Source organism: Crinia signifera, chromosome 2 (assembly GCF_055691185.1).
Source record: "Crinia signifera chromosome 2, ASM5569118v1, whole genome shotgun sequence".
Taxonomy (NCBI): Eukaryota; Metazoa; Chordata; class Amphibia; order Anura; family Myobatrachidae; genus Crinia; species Crinia signifera.
In genome coordinates this window covers 360136500-360153317 of record NC_139218.1, presented here as the reverse complement: position 1 = coordinate 360153317, position 16818 = coordinate 360136500, and the positions used below count along the sequence as shown (strand labels likewise).

The 16818-nt window shown below is 43.4% G+C and overlaps 1 protein-coding gene and 1 long non-coding RNA gene across 2 annotated transcripts; both read right to left on the bottom strand.

The window, feature by feature from the left end:
* Positions 1 to 2120: 2120 nt before the first annotated feature.
* Positions 2121 to 5292, bottom strand: LOC146057982 (uncharacterized). The gene is made up of 2 exons (XR_014469806.1): positions 3155 to 5292; positions 2121 to 2568 (listed from the first exon to the last, which is right to left on the bottom strand). It is a non-coding gene; the product is annotated as an uncharacterized LOC146057982 (long non-coding RNA).
* Positions 5293 to 5436: 144 nt separating this feature from the next.
* On the bottom strand, positions 5437 to 11364 carry GPR12 (G protein-coupled receptor 12). Its single transcript, XM_083169877.1, has 2 exons — positions 11096 to 11364; positions 5437 to 10422 (listed from the first exon to the last, which is right to left on the bottom strand). Exon 2 carries the CDS (start codon positions 10411 to 10413, stop codon positions 9415 to 9417), a length of 999 nt encoding a protein of 332 aa, XP_083026003.1. The 5' UTR covers positions 10414 to 10422; positions 11096 to 11364; the 3' UTR covers positions 5437 to 9414.
* Positions 11365 to 16818: the final 5454 nt, after the last annotated feature.

The following is a 16818-nucleotide window of genomic DNA, read 5'->3' as shown; positions in this document are numbered from 1 at the left end:
TACAGAACGCACCTTCAGTAGGGCATTCCTGGTTCAAAAGTGTGACTGCAGAACTTTTATAGACTTGCAAAATTACATTTTATTGGTACATAAGCATGACTAGATGTCAGTAGGGCCCACTGAGATATTCCTGCTAGGGATGGACATTGACCATCGCTCAATCAAAAACATTGATGTCCGGATTTCGATACACAGTGATATTCGCTCTGATGACATAACAACTGCATGTATATACTATATATATATTTGGTCCAGATGCAGCCTTAATGCTCACCGAGATGGTTTGGAGGAGGTCACTGGATGGTGTGACTGGTGTGATAAGCTACAAAGCTCCCTTCAACTTTTAATTGTTATAGTGCCAAATAAAGCTAATACAGATAGTCACAAAGACTGGTGTGAGACCACTTTCTAATCAGTGAGGCTGCTGGGATTTTTCTTGCGACTCACACTACCGGTGATGTGGCTATCCGTCCTGATCATGAGGACAGTCCCCGGTGTCCTCTCTGAGTGACCCTGGATGCTAGTTCTGCTGCACATGTGCTAAAGTGATGCTTTTTCTAGAGATGTTCCTCCATGCTCCCCACTCAGCATATAGCCTTGGGGTGTGTGTGTTCTTTGTGCAGGTTAAGAGGAATAGTAAGCTATTGCTCCAGGCATGCACTTTCCTAGCTTCTAATGTGGTTCAGAGCCTAGAGGCCCACCTGCAAAGACCATAATCTGCAACTGCCAGGCACTGCCAACCATTACTATACAGCTTATGCACAATTCAGAAGCAATTTCACAGGAAGACCTCATTAATATGAAAGCATAACCCAACGTTATAAAACCTAACCATATATGACACATGAAACAAACTATTCACTATTCATGACTAATTTAAGATATAAATTAAGCCCTAAAGAGCGATATTTTCGGAGTAAATGTCCAAAAACCTGATTATACTGTATTTAATGAAACGAAAAGGAGTGGGTCCAAAACTCTGAGGAAAGCAGAGGTTTTTCTTTTGCAACATACAATGAATACCCAGTGGTGCCGAGAGAAAGGGAGGTGTGAACATTATCTTATCCTGGGCCTGTCTGGTGGCTTTTACTAATGCCTCGTATTATGATCAGAGAGAGGCCACGGAATCTTCTAGCACTGTGGCTAGCAAGATATCTTGGCATCCCTGAGCAGGCCGCAATTTTGTAAATGAATCTGCCCAGCATCCGCAGGAAGGCACAAAGCAGGAGGGGAAATGGGGCTATACATATACATGGTGACCACATGATCAGACCCTGGGCCGGATGCACTAAGCTTCAAAAGTGATAAAATGGAGAGTGATAAACAGCCAGCCAATCAGCTCCTACCTGCCATGTCACAGGCTGTGTTTGAAAAATGTCAGGCAGGAGCTGATTGGTTGGTTGTTTATCACTCTCCATTTTCTCACTTAAGCTGAGTGCATCTGGCCTATCATATGATCCAATCCACATAATGCTCAGGTCCTGGACTTCTCATTTAATTTACAACTGCAGTCATCTGTGTTGAACTAGTTAATGGATGAGAACTGTATTATTAACATCAGCGATTACAATCATAAATTAAGTTGGAAAACCAGGAGCATTGTATACCTGGTGGAAGGAGTCATGTTGGAGAGTAGGCATATAGGTTGTATGTCCACATTTCTTGCCATTTACAGAGGACTCATGGAGGTAGTGAGCGATATTGCCCATAGCAACCAATCAGATTCACTATAATTTGCTTAGCACCTTCTAGAGCAGGGGTGGCCAAACCTGTCCTCAAGATCTACCAAACGGTGCATGTTTTCCAGGCAACCTGTGGATCTAGAGTAGGAATGAATGCAGCAGGTTTGAAAATGTGACTGTTAGTATTGACTACAGCTGTGCATCAGCTAGGTGATCTGGAAAACATGGACTGTTGGTAGATCTCGAGGACCGGTTTGGCCACCCCTGTTCTAGAGAATAAAAGCTAGAATTTGATTTGTTGCTATGGGAAACATCTCTTATAAAATATCACAGTAAATGTACCCCTTGCAATCTACACAGTAGTCTATTGCCCTGGAAATAGTTTATGACACAATCAGCAAATTCAGAAATTCACAATCTATTTGGAGACACAACTGCTAACATTTCTGGTTTGTCATTTATTTTTCCTTGACAAATATGTGTTAAAACAGTGAAAAAAACACAACTGGATTTATGAGAAACTATGGAAAACTAGTGCAATCTTGTAAAGTAGACGTCAAGGATGTCATCCGAAGGATGGAACAAGTAAATATGGAAATACAATTAGACATTTTCCTGGTTCTGGATAATATCAGGACATTCAGTCATGTTCTGAACCTTGTGTTTATATATTGCTAAATGACACGATGAACATAAACAGATTTTGGCATCACAGAGACTTTGAACAACTTTACGTGAATTATGACAAATTTTTACAATGTCTGAATTACGTATACAAGCACAATGTGGTGGTAGAATGCAATGGTCTTTATAAGGAATCACAGATGTTTTTAACACAGGATATTATTTTTCTGCATTTTTTTTTTTGCATTTTTTATATTTAGAACTTTTTTGGGTACTTATGTAGTATCTGGGCTGCCGATTTCTAAATCGGGTCGGATCGGGAGATCGCATCGCATCGCATGCGACCATGCGATTCGATGCGATGCGATGCGATGACCCGATTTTTCCATAGGAATCAATGTTAAAATGGACTGAGTCCATTTTAACATGGAATTCAATGGGAAAAATGGGTCCTTTTCATACCCCTACTATCCAAGTGGGCATGGAGTTGGATATAAACCTGTGGCGAGCGTAGCGAGCCACCGAGCCCGAAGCGTGGCGAGCGTAGCGAGCCCCGCGAGGGGACACAGAATACCGTCCGCTTGCCACGCTTCGGGCTCGGTGGCTCGCTACGCTCGCCACAGGTTTATATCCAACTCCATGCCCACTTGGATAGTAGGGGTATGAAAAGGACCCATTTTTCCATAGGAATCATTTTAACATTGATTCCTATGGAAAAATCGGGTCATCGCATCCGATATCGGATGCGATGCGATGCGATGCGATATCGCATCGCATCGCATCTGATTGTATGCCTTAACTTAAGGCATACAATCAAAAAATCGGCAGCCCAGATACTACATAAGTACCCTTTTTTGCACTTGAAAGACATTACTAAGTATTTTTAAGGCTAGCAGGAATAAATTTTACTGTTTGTATTTGAAAGCAATTTTCTATCCAACATAAAACATGATTGACAAATTAGCATAAAAAAAACATGCACTTCACATTCTTTTCAGTCACTCTTTGGGGGCGGTTCAATTGCTTTGTCGAGTTCTCGGCTCCCATTTAAAATGTGAGGAGATATTTAACGGTTTGTGCCACTGGCGACGTGTAACTGAGTGCCCAGTACTTATCGCACATGTAGCGGACTGAGAGCGCTGAGTTTGTGTGCCCAGAAGCCCGAATTTGGATGCATTTCTGCTTGCCATCTTAGGATGCAAACAGAAATAATGGCCACCTGTGGCACAAACATATGAATAGTGCAACAGGAACTTCAGCTGCAATTAAACAACTGAATTACCACAGTACATTCTGGATGTTAATGGGGGTGATTCAATTGCTTTTTTCAGTCTAAGTGACGGGAGATTGGGAGTTTTATTGCGCTGATCACTCCCAAATAGGGGGTGGCTCGAATAGCAGCTAATAACGTCTAAAGTCCTGGTTAGGGCAGCCTAACTACTAAATGGACACCCAAACCACAGACTTTGCACACATTTCTACTCGCACCTCAGGAGGCTACGAGAAGAGCCGTCGCCCCCATCTAAACAAAGCAACAATTGAATTGCTCGTTTTGCGTCAACTTGTGGGGCAAAACATTTGAATCGTCCCCAATGAATTAGATTAGCTGCCTTAGTTTAAGATTTTACTGCTATTTAACTTTATGCGCACATAACAGGCTATTTTCAGCAGGAGTGCTTCCAAAATCCATGCTACTCAATTAGAAAATGGAGGAAGTGCATGGAAAAAAAGAAGGAACTCAACCTGAACCCCATGAAAATAGCAGATAATATTTCAGTTAGAAGTTTTAGTGACCATAAATAGTTTTTAAGGTTCTTAAATGGTATCAAGTTGCTCATTTTTACTTTTAAAAGGTAGATAAATGATAGAATACGAAACAGGTAAGTATCACGAGGATACAGGTGGGGGTCGGTCCTCACTATTAGCGCTCACAATAAAAGATTCTACCACACCTCCCTTAGGACTTAGTGGCGATCCTCTTCTCCAAAATAACGACAGCTTAGAATTAGGAACTCTGGACCATTCTCATACTCCAGGTCAACACACACTCCATCCCCATGGATTTCCACATAGGAAAAGAGGAAAACAACGATTGCGCAATACCACTTTAATTATGTACACACAAATCAGACAAATCAAGGTTAAAAAAATGCACAGATCCAGTAGTAAGGAGAAGGGGTGGAGTTTACCATTTAAGATGGAGAACCAGGTGAAAGGCTCTCTGAATGGGCTTAAGCGGTGACAGATGTTGAGACCCGGGTGGTCACGGCGTCAGTCCACAGAGAGAACACTCCTCCTCCAAAACTCCCGGTCTGTAGGTGCAGCCTGCTCCGACGCGTTTCGGACACCAATGTGTCCTTTTTCAAGGAGTGTGGCTGTAGTAGCAACAGTGAGCCTATTTATAGGGGAACTGTCTCTGAACAAAAGTCCAATCCACAGCGTCAGTCCGCACACGCGGTACTGACTTCCGGTATCGGCTTCCGACTTCCGGTTTCTGTCACTCGCGGGGATGAGTATGCCCCACTTCCGGAAGCGGACATCTGTTTCCGGCGGCGGCGTCATGTGGTTTATGCCACACTTCCTGCTGCAGCCCGATTTTCGCTATATGCGGCCGCAAGCTGGATTGATATACATCTCCATGGCAACTTGTATCACTCGTTTGCACGGAGATCTATCTCGTAATTAGAGACATATGGAGATATTCTGCCGCTTTGTTTTTCTGACAGATGAAACAGATCCATAATAGAAAGCACTACAAATATAAAGTGCATACATTAGAATATATCAAAAGGTAAAAGGCATGTTGAATTATAAAAACATGATGAGAAATAAAACATATTTAAAAACAGAAAAAGAGAGAAGGATAAAAATATTTGATAAAAAATGATCTAAAACGCCTCTTATAAAAACCACTTTACTTCAAAATCGTGTTCTCTCTGTGGACTGACGCCGTGACCACCCGGGTCTCAACATCTGTCACCGCTTAAGCCCATTCAGAGAGCCTTTCACCTGGTTCTCCATCTTAAATGGTAAACTCCACCCCTTCTCCTTACTACTGGATCTGTGCATTTTTTTAACCTTGATTTGTCTGATTTGTGTGTACATAATTAAAGTGGTATTGCGCAATCGTTGTTTTCCTCTTTTCCTATGTGGAAATCCATGGGGATGGAGTGTGTGTTGACCTGGAGTATGAGAATGGTCCAGAGTTCCTAATTCTAAGCTGTCGTTATTTTGGAGAAGAGGATCGCCACTAAGTCCTAAGGGAGGTGTGGTAGAATCTTTTATTGTGAGCGCTAATAGTGAGGACCGACCCCCACCTGTATCCTCGTGATACTTACCTGTTTCGTGTCAAGTCACCGCCATTGGGAAGGCGGCTAGGGGTTTGGACTTTACAACCAGCAGCCATTCAAATCATTGTTGTTTTTTAGTTTGCGCAGAACCGCGGTGTTCCATTTGAATTTCTTCTTTTTTACTAAATGATAGAATACACCTATATATTAATTTGGATACAGAGTGAGTAATTTACTAAAGGCCCCCATACACTAGTCCAACTTGTCTGAGGTAAAAGTCGGACCTGATTTCCCTTGGACTCCCCCCCGCAGCTTCCTGAGTGTCAATCATCCGATTTGGCACTTGTGCTGTTTTTACATGCGATGTAACATATGTAAAAATAGCATTGAAGGACACCGGGAGCTGCCGTGTGAGTTCAAGGAAAAGCGGATGCGATAAATCGGATGCAGCTAAGATGTGCACTAATGGCTGCAATGCTGAATTATCTCATGTGCAGGAGGTTCAATCCCAGGATCTGATGCGCACAGGGCCGTGCATCGAATCAGATGCAACTTTTCACCCAATTCCTTGGGCCGATCCAGTGGAATCGGGTTAAATTGGCCAAAATCTCATAAGTGTATGGGGGCCTTAAGATGGGAATTCTATTGAAGATGGGATGTTGCCCATAGCAACCATGTTCTATTATCTTTAAGAAGGTGCTAAATAAATAAGTAGAATCTGATTGGTTTCTATGGGCAACATCCCATCTTCAATAGAACTCATATCTAAGTAAATTTACCCCAGAACGTCTGTTCAAACAACCTGTTCCCATCAATACAACACCCCAACATAAACGTCCCACATAATTATACCCAATTTGAGCTTTTTACTGAAAACAGCTGCAACCGTGATGTATCATTATTGGATACATTCTGCTATTAAAGGTATTCAATTGACAGTTATATCCAATGATCTTAGGGGTGTAGCCGAGGTTCAGAATCTGCCTTAACTGTCATGTGACTTGTTTTAGCTCATTGGGGATTTTCTAATTGAACAGCAGAACCTTACACCTGCAGGTTTTTGACCCAAATGAATACATTTTTGGCCAACCCACTGCTAATTGAACTGTATCACCAAGGGTTATGCCTCCCAGAGAATTTGCCAAGTAAATAAGGTGATCGGATATGATTTTCCAATTAAAGGGTAAAGCTTGTAATGACAGGTAGAACTTTTGTCAAATTCAATTAATAGAATTTATAAAAATAGTGCAAGTAGAGTACATGCTGTAACCCCTTAGCAAACAAACCTTTATCAGCATTTATCAGTCTATTTACACCTTGCTAGGGGGTTACCTTCCAATATTGGTCTTGGTCCAAATCAGTGAAAAAGCCCCCTCCACTCCCCCGGCCACTGGTACATGGGCACCCACTCGCCATGGTTACAATGTACACAACTAACAAATTCCCAGCTGCCAGGGCAGAGGTGCCGGCTGGCTTAACAGTCCCGACAAATTGTGAACGTGCCCCCAAAATACGGGACTGTCGGGTGGTATGATAGTATACCTTTGCATCGTGTTAATTTATCTCCAATGATTTTTTTTTTCTTTCCAAGGAGAAACTTCATCCTTCAGAAGCGGGAGCGCTCTGAGAACTGATTCCCCGTGGTACTTTAAATTAATGAAGCGCTTAAGGCAAATGTACCAGCAGTCAACCATGCAACCAGCTTTATTGATACACCCGTGCTGAGCACTGCAGTCATTTAGAATTTCCCAGATTGTGAAAAGAGGTAGAGGTGAGAAACCACATTGGTTCCGTGGCCGCCCAGACTGGAGAGGAGTGGAGGGCATGTGTGTGAGTGTGGGGGAAGGACCTTAAAAGGTCCAATGTTAGCTGCTATTGGGGACTGGGGTAGTAGGGACTAGGGGCAAGTAAAAATTTATGGACCCATTCAGTGCATACACTAACAACACATCTGGAGCAAAAAAACAAAATAAAATAGTTTGTCATAAAAAAATAAATTAAGTTACATGTATGGTACAGCACCATTGAGGTGTTTCAACATTGTGATTCGCAAGATTCACGAAATAAAACATCTAAATAGCTGCAATAGACTCTCCGCTGACAACTAAGGTGCTACACATGCTGCCATTGCTTCAGGCTCGTAATACGCTAGGACATTAGCGATGTATGTCCCAGCAACAATGGCATCTATTACAGAGACAAATAGCCCTGACAAGATGGCATCTTATAGTATCGTTCTTCTGCAAAACGGAAAACAAACTAAACACAGCCCAATTGTCACATTTGAAAATTCCTTTTAGAAATTCCCATACAGCGCATATATTTTCTTCTGTGAAAGATCGACATGGTTAAGTCCTGTTCCATTTATTTGGTCCTGTTCTGCAGCTAAGAGCAGATAGATATGGAAGAAAAAAAACCTTGTAGATTCTAACGATCTCTCAAGAAAGGTTTTTTTTTTTTTTATAAGGAAGGCTCAGTTAAAAAGGACACTTTAACAAGCGAGTATCAAATCTACCAACATTCATCAATACAGCGTCACTAAATGAGAAATGTTTAACCCTACGTATCAAAGAGCATTCAATGGGTTCAAATCAAAATGCAATGACTTGCACAATTACCACTTCCAGCGGTGAAACAGTTACTATCACATACACCTTACCGAGTCACAATTTCTATTTTCACTGCACAGTTCCAATTACCACCTCGGAAATGAGACAAGCTGTTCAGGTGTATTTTAATCCCTCGTGGCCTAGCAAAGATGTACATTATCTCCAGGATGTCAGAGCCTATTCCCTCTTCTTCATTAGTTACTTATTGCAATAAATTTCCTGGAATAGATTTTGGAAGAATTCTTCATTCTCGACGCCCCTTCTTCATATGCCATAGCGCGCTTATTGGAAAAATCAGAGCATAGCAGCTGTCGGGGTGATCCAGGAATTAAGGGGTGCACCTCCTGGTTTGTCACCTCTCAGTTTACACTCCTTCCTAAAACACTGAATATGCCTGACATGTAACACAAGGCAGATCCATTATAGATTATTTAATGACATACATTCTCCCGTTGAGTCCTATGACAATAAAAGATTCAGTCCCATTTAGAAGGTTCTATCTCCCCTCTAATCACTTTATTTTAAATTTATTTTAACTGGTCACCGATTCAGATCATTTAAAAGACAATATGTCAGATTTATCTTCTAGAATGTATTTGTGCTATTCTGATTTTGGCATTCAGTAATTAAAATAAATAAATAATCTATTAGAAGATGATTTACGTCTGACGCAAACAAACATTAAAAAAAAGTGCTGGGTGATATTTACATTAATGATATACCATATAAATCTTCTAAGTGGGATTGGATCTTGAAGCTGACTTCTATTATAACGGGGGGGGGGGGGTCGTCAACACCGCCCCTCTAGCATCATTAGTTCATCGATGATAGGAGTGGAGTTCCAAAAATGGCTGGCAGACCAAGATCATAAAAGTGACATTATAATCTCTGTATACAGTAGTCACGCACAGGAATACATGGGTTTTTTTTTTTTTTTACCACTCTCAAGACCACATACCCTGAGTAAATGACACCTCCAGTTTTTTTTAGCTCTTTTTGAATTTTTAAATAGATATTGCACAACAGCGCTTTGACGTTATAAATAAGTTGACTTCCATTTATGAAATGGACTGATCGATTTAATGCCGTGTCCACATATTATCGAGCACAGCAATCCTCCGGCAGATCTAAACCGTAGCGATTTTTGTATAATTGTTTTACTTAAAATGAACACTCCACCTTGTCACAAGAGGAACGACATATAAATAATCACACGTCACTGGGCGATCTGGCTCTCTGTGACACGCTTGGAGGGATACAACCGCAGCAGATCAGCCAAAGGGCTTTCTGGATTTCTTGGTTCCGGAACGCATAAATGACGGGATTTATGATGGAGTTGTAAGTGGCTGGAAGCAGCGTGGCGTAGGTGTAAATCGAAGGGTAGGTGTAATCGGCAATCAAGGAATAAAGGGTGAAAGGCATCCAGCAGGCGGCAAATGTCCCCAGTATAATGGCCAAGGTAGATACTCCCTTGCGAGTGGTGACGTAGTGCGAAGTAGCCAGAAAATGATGCTGTAAGGCGATCTGATGTGCGTGCCTCATGACAATTTTGCAGATTTGAATGTACAACTGAAGCATGAGTGCAAACATAAGCAAGAAGGAAACTGAGAGGGCGGCAGCGTTGTTTTTCGTCAGCGGCCTAATGACGCTACATGTTGATTCATCCTTAAGGCAATTCCAGCCCATTATAGGCAGCAGTCCAACACACGTAGATGCTCCCCACAGGAAAACAAGCATGACGTACGTGAAAGTGACTGTCCTCTCCGAGTTGTAGGTCAAAGCATAATAGAGCGATAGGTAACGGTCCACGGTGATCGCCAACAAGCTGCACACGGAGGCACAAAAAGAGGCAGCGATCAGCCCCACTGTCACCAGCTTTGCAGCTTCCGATTGAAGCAAATAAGCAAAAATAAAATTTACGATCAGTCCGACACCTGCTAGCAGGTCTGCCAGTGCCAAGCTTCCAATGAGGAGGAACATGGGGGCCCGCAGGCTCGGATTATGGAAGATAATGAGGACCACGATAGCATTTTCACAGGAGATTAGGGTTCCCGATGTGCACAGGACAATATCCCATGGGTTTACTATGAGCTCTGGCTCTAGCACAGGAATCAGGGAGGAGTCTGCCGCTGTGATATTCTCCGGAGAACTGGCATCTATAGGATCCTGAGGCAGCCAGCTTATATTAACCTTCATATCTTCATTCATTTTAACCTTCTTCAATAGAAAAGACAGAGCTTTAATACACCATGGGAGATCAGTGGAGAATTGTAGCATGCAATGATTCACTCTCGATGCCAAACTTGGCGTGTGTGTGTGGCAAAAATAATGCCTTATTAAATAATAAGAGGGCATAACCATATATACACAACTACAAAACATAACAGTGTATTAATAATTTATATATATATAGATAGATAGATAGATAGATAGATAGATAGATAGATAGATAGATAGATAGATATAATTATTTCATGACTTAAAAATACGCAATTACATAGATTTTAGTAATGATAACCATATGACCTGGTGTGGTGCTGTTATAATATCTATATACAGATATATCTATATCTACCTGTCTATTAAGGAATAAGAAGCCCTGCAATTGTGTGCATTGTGTGTTATTAAGCATCTTCACTATATAGATAGAGATATATAGATAGTGAAAATGCAATTTAACCCTCATAATGAAATAGGTAGCACAGCAGCATTAATAGCATGGATGATGCAGACGAGGCAGAGGCAATGAGGTAGAGTCATGAGAATGCAATGAGGTACAGTCATGAGAATGGGATGAGGTAGCATGCATGAGACCCCCCATGTATAATGGAAGAAGGAGGGGGGCACTATACACTGCATACAGTGATCATCTCATATGTACAGTAGTCACCTTGAAATCTTATCGCCGATTGCTGGTGTCTTATCGTCCTGAGATGGAAGAAGTTGCTCGCCTGCCGCCCGGCATCGTCTCCCCGTTCAGGGTGCTGGGTCTGCGGGCTGGGGCTCCCTGCAGAGAGGGGGCTGCAGGTGCAGGGATGATCGCTAGGGCTCCAGGCAGGGCGCACATAGCAGCGAGGACGCAGGCTGCAGGATGCCCGGTGCTGCTGCTGCTGCTGGAGGAGGCAGAGAGAAAGAGAGCGAGCAAGGGGGACGCGGCTCGGGCACAGCGATCGGGCGCGCTCCCGCGGCGCGATGCCGTCTACTGCCGGCGCGGTACCGCTGGTGTGCTGCAGACAGTGTGGCTGCTCAAGGGGGGCTCATTGGGGTGACCTCTGTGGTGACCCGTTCCTGGCCTCACAGCCCGGGCACCCAGGAGCAGCGCGGTCCAGCACAGCTGTATATAAATAGGTCACTATTATTATATGCGTACATGCAGACATTATATAATACATGGCTGGTTATTACCGTTCTGCTCCAGGGCAATTGTAGGTTTTGCACGGCAATACATATAGTTGGTTGCTAGAGACTTGTTATCTATGAAAAGCCCCATACACACTATACGATTTTGACCACGACCACTAACAATAAAGGTAAAAATATTGAGCATGCACACTGTATGATATCAGTAAACGGTATCGTTCCGGGCCCAATGAACATGTAGGTTGTTGGCTATATGGATGGAGCTGCACGGTGGGAGTTAAAGGCCTCCCTGATTAAAAAATGTTCTGGCCGGTGGGTCTCAGACTCAAGGCCCCAGCTTAAGGGTGGAAAGGCCTCAACCCGCAGGAGTGCTGAAGCCCAGGTGTACAGGGGCAGGAGATACTATAGGGAATGGCTCTTAAGGTGCAGGTATTACCCATACTGTCCCGCTTATCGGGATGTTCCCATGTCCCTCCCATGGCCACCAGTGCCCCGTGGCGGGGGGGGGGGGGGGGAGTCCCACTTAGGGATGGCCATCGCTGCATTGCCATCGATGGCAATTCTGCAACTAGCCATCGATAGTGCTAAACTATGCTATGGATGACCATCAACATTTTTACATATAATCGATGGTCATCCATTGTGTTTGTGGGCCAATCAAAACACGGGGGCGGGGGGCTATGCTCTGTGTCCCGGCACTTAAAAAATGCTGTTCCATCGATGGAGGGAAACCATTTGGTTCTCCCCCATCGATGGCTAAAGTTTTCGACATTGGCCATGAACAATCAATGATTTCAAATCATCGATGGTCGATGGCCGTCCCTAGTCCCACTCTGTCACCCTGAATAGACGCTATGCGCACAGCATCTATTCCTGCAGCTGGAGGAGCTGGGGGCATAGCTGGCAGCATACGGAGCCGCTGGGCATGCCCCCACAGCGATGAAAAAGGGGCGTGGCCTATACCGCGGCCTTCGGCGCGCATACAAGTGTCCCGGGTCGTCCAAACGAAATCTTTGGAGGTATGTATACCTGAGTCAAAGTAGCGCTGCTGATGGAGTAGTGTGATGTGGAGCACTAGGAAGGTGTGGCCGCATCTGCCCACGTTCATTCATTTAAAATGGCCCACATCAACCAGTGTCTATATCTAGATTTATATCTAGATATCTCTCTATCTGTTCATATCTAGATATCTATATCTTTATATCCAAGCAGGGGATCTGGCACTCCCTAATAATTTAACAAATGCCCTGGTGCCTTCCAAAGAAAATGGGTAGTCAGTGGTGTGGTGAGGCGGCACTCAAATAGACTGGTTGCGCAGAGAAAGAGCTTTAATTCCGTCGTCAGAGTATTTTATTTTTTGAAATGTCTGTCTAATCGACATGAACCTGATGTATTCTCTTTTTTTTTTTTTTTATTGAATCTTTATTTTTCATTTTTTTTTTCAATATACAAACATAAAAATTACATTAATAAAACCCTGACATACAAGACACTACTTACATGATCTATAGACAAAACATACAATGCACACTACATTTCTTTAGATATTAGTCGAGGTTCTCACACCGAGGGTGTTTCGACATATTGGAGTATAGGGAATTGGGATTATACGGCACGACCTAAGGGGGGTTTCGGGGGGAAATGACCTTGTGCCATTTTCCTAACGTATAGATTTGGAAGTATACCCATATATTATGGGGGATATAGAGAAGAGATATACCGGTGGGATATCTAGTTTCTCCCTGGCCAACGAATAAGAGTTTTAGGACTACTTGCCACATTCTGGCTACTATGGACAACTTGCTGGGACGATGCTTATTTTTTGACAGTCGAGGTAGCGTGGCATCTATTGTAGGATACCTTCACTAGGTACAAGACATATAAGAAGTAGATAATACCCTGCACATCTTCAACCTGATCTCTCCTCACGCAGTCACTCCGTTATCAAGAAGATTTTTATACCCATCATTCGTTCCTCCTCTTTTTTTTTATATATATATATTTTTTTTTTTATTTACTATCTTGCTCCCCCCCCCTCCCCCCCCCCAAAGGAAAAACAAATCTGTGACTGTGAAAGTGTACAGCTACTAACATTATTGACCTATTCTCCTGTAAATTTGTACCATCTAGACTGATACCACTGGTGCCAAATATCATAAAATTTAGTGAGCTGCCCTTTAGAGGCATAATAATATTTCTCATGCTCGAATGTCGTGTTTACAAAATTAACCCACTCTGTGAATACCGGGCCTGTTTTGGCCATCCAGTGCCGTGCAATTATCATTTTGGCTGAGGCCGTGAGGATTATTAGGAGAGAACGTTGTTCTCTGGATATGTGACTTTCTTGCCATATACCTAAGACCATTTTTTTCGCCGTAAGGGTGTTATATGGTGTCCCTATATCTACCAAAACCTGTCGTATCCTGTCCCAAAATTGACCCACCATAATACATGACCATATTAGGTGCCAAAAAGTGGCCCCCGGCTCATTGCACTTCAAACATCTATCAGAAGCTGACCCTGCCATTTGCTGCAAACCCACCGGAGTTATGTATGTCCTATGAAGTACATTAAATTGGACCTGTTGAATACGTATCGATCCCGTTGCCCATCTTGGAACTGCCAGCGCCTCTTGCCATTGTCTGTCCGTTAAAGACGGGAGGTCCCTGGCCCATTTCTGCCTTAATTGAGGAATCCCTTCATCTTGTTCAGATGTGAGCAAGAACTTATTAATTTTTGCAATCCTTTTTTTTGGAGTTAGATTTTTCAAAAACAATTTTATCGGGGTATCCTCTATCCATATGACCCTCCCGCTTACCCACCGCGATATGGCATTTCGCAGCTGCAAAAATCTGAAAAACATTGATCGGGGGAGTAGAAATTCACCCCGTAATTGGTCAAAGGATTTCAGAATGTTATTTTGAAAGAGATGTCCCAAAGTGGTGATCCCATATTGGGAATATAATTTCCCGCCTTGCTGCTTATAAACCTCCTTGGCTGTAGGTAACTGGAGAAACGATATGTCTGGATCTACACCCTCGTAGCTACCCATTTTTTTAACAGTATTCCATATTTTAATGGCCTGAATGATGATTCCGGGGTATTTTTTTCTAACATTGCCCAAGAGCACAATCTGGAGAGGAGTTATGTATGGGTCTATACATTTTAAAAGTCTATATAGGTCTGGTATATATTCATCTTCCTGTATCCAGGAGCTAAGATGTACTAGTTGCGCCGCCAAGTAGTACCTTTTAAAATTGGGCAATGCCAATCCTCCCTTCTCACGACTTCTCCATAAAGTGGCCAGTTTAACCCTTGGTCTTTTATTGCCCCATATAAAGGAGGATAATATACTATTAAGGTTTCTAAAGTATTCATCCCTTATATAAATCGGAGAGTGCTGTAAAATATACAGTATTTTAGGAAGGATGACCATTTTTATCAGGTTGACTCTACCTATTACAGTGAGGGGGAGTTTAGCCCATCTCCGGCATTTCGATCTTAGCTCCTGGATAACAGGGTGGATGTTGTCCCTAAGGTAATCTTCTGTTTTCCCTGTGACCACGACCCCCAGGTATTTAAACCCCTGTGTTTTTACTAGTGGATCGTATCTCTGCCCTGCCACCTGTGATTCTTTTCCCAATATTAATAAATGGGATTTGTCCCAGTTTATTGTTAAACCCGACACTTTCCCAAATGAGTTGAGTTGGGCGACTACTACCGGGAGGTCTTGCTCTGGGTCCGCTAATCCGACCAGTAAGTCAGACAGTGTGCTGCTCAAGGGGGGCTCATTGGGGTGACCTCTGTGGTGACCCGTTCTTGGCCTCACAGCCCGGGCACCCAGGAGCAGCGAGGTCCAGCACAGCTGTATATAAATAGGTCACTATTATTATATGCGTACATGCAGACATTATATAATACATGGTTGGTTATTACCGTTCTGCTCCAGGGCAATTGTAGGTTTTGCACGGCAATACATATTGGTTGCTAGAGACTTGTTATCTATGTAAAGCCCCATACACACTATACGATTTTGACCACGACCACTAACAATAAAGGTAAAAATATTGAGCATGCACACTGTATGATATCAGTAAACGGTATCGTTCCGGGCCCAATGAACATGTAGGTTGTTGGCTATATGGATGGAGCTGCACGGTGGGAGTTAAAGGCCTCCCCGATTAAAAAATGTTCTGGCCGGTGGGTCTCAGACTCAAGGCCCCAGCTTAAGGGTGGAAAGGCCTCAACCCGCAGGAGTGCTGAAGCCCAGGTGTACAGGGGCAGGAGATACTATAGGGAATGGCTCTTAAGGTGCAGGTATTACCCATACTGTCCCGCTTATCGGGATGTTCCCATGTCCCTCCCATGGCCACCAGTGCCCCGTGGCGGGGGGGGGGGGGGGGAGTCCCACTTAGGGATGGCCATCGCTGCATTGCCATCGATGGTAATTCTGCAACTAGCCATCGATAGTGCTAAACTATGCTATGGATGACCATCAACATTTTTACATATAATCGATGGTCATCCATTGTGTTTGTGGGCCAATCAAAACACGGGGGCGGGGGGCTGGAGCTATGCTCTGTGTCCCAGCACTTAAAAAATGCTGTTCCATCGATGGAGGGAAACCATTTGGTTCTCCCCCATCAATGGCTAAAGTTTTCGACATTGGCCATGAACAATCAATGATTTCAAATCATCGATGGTCGATGGCCATCCCTAGTCCCACTCTGTCACCCTGAATAGACGCTATGCGCACAGCATCTATTCCTGCAGCTGGAGGAGCTGGGGGCATAGCTGGCAGCATACGGAGCCGCTGGGCATGCCCCCACAGCGATGAAAAAGGGGCGTGGCCTATACCGCGGCCTTCGGCGCGCATACAAGTGTCCCGGGTCGTCCAAACGAAATCTTTGGAGGTGTGTATACCTGAGGCAAAGTAGCGCTGCTGATGGAGTAGTGTGATGTGGAGCACTAGGAAGGTGTGGCCGCATCTGCCCACGTTCATTCATTTAAAATGGCCCACATCAACCAGTGTCTATATCTAGATTTATATCTAGATATCTCTCTATCTGTTCATATCTAGATATCTATATCTTTATATCCAAGCAGGGGATCTGGCACTCCCTAATAATTTAACAAATGCCCTGGTGCCTTCCAAAGAAAATGGGTAGTCAGTAGTGTGGTGAGGCGGCACTCAAATAGACTGGTTGCGCAGAGAAAGAGCTTTAATTCCGTCGTCAGAGTATTTTATTTTTT

Coding starts and splice junctions, on each gene's coding strand:
- GPR12 (XM_083169877.1), bottom strand. CDS start 10,413: ATGAATGAAGATATGAAGGTTAATATAAGCTGGCTGCCTCAGGATCCT.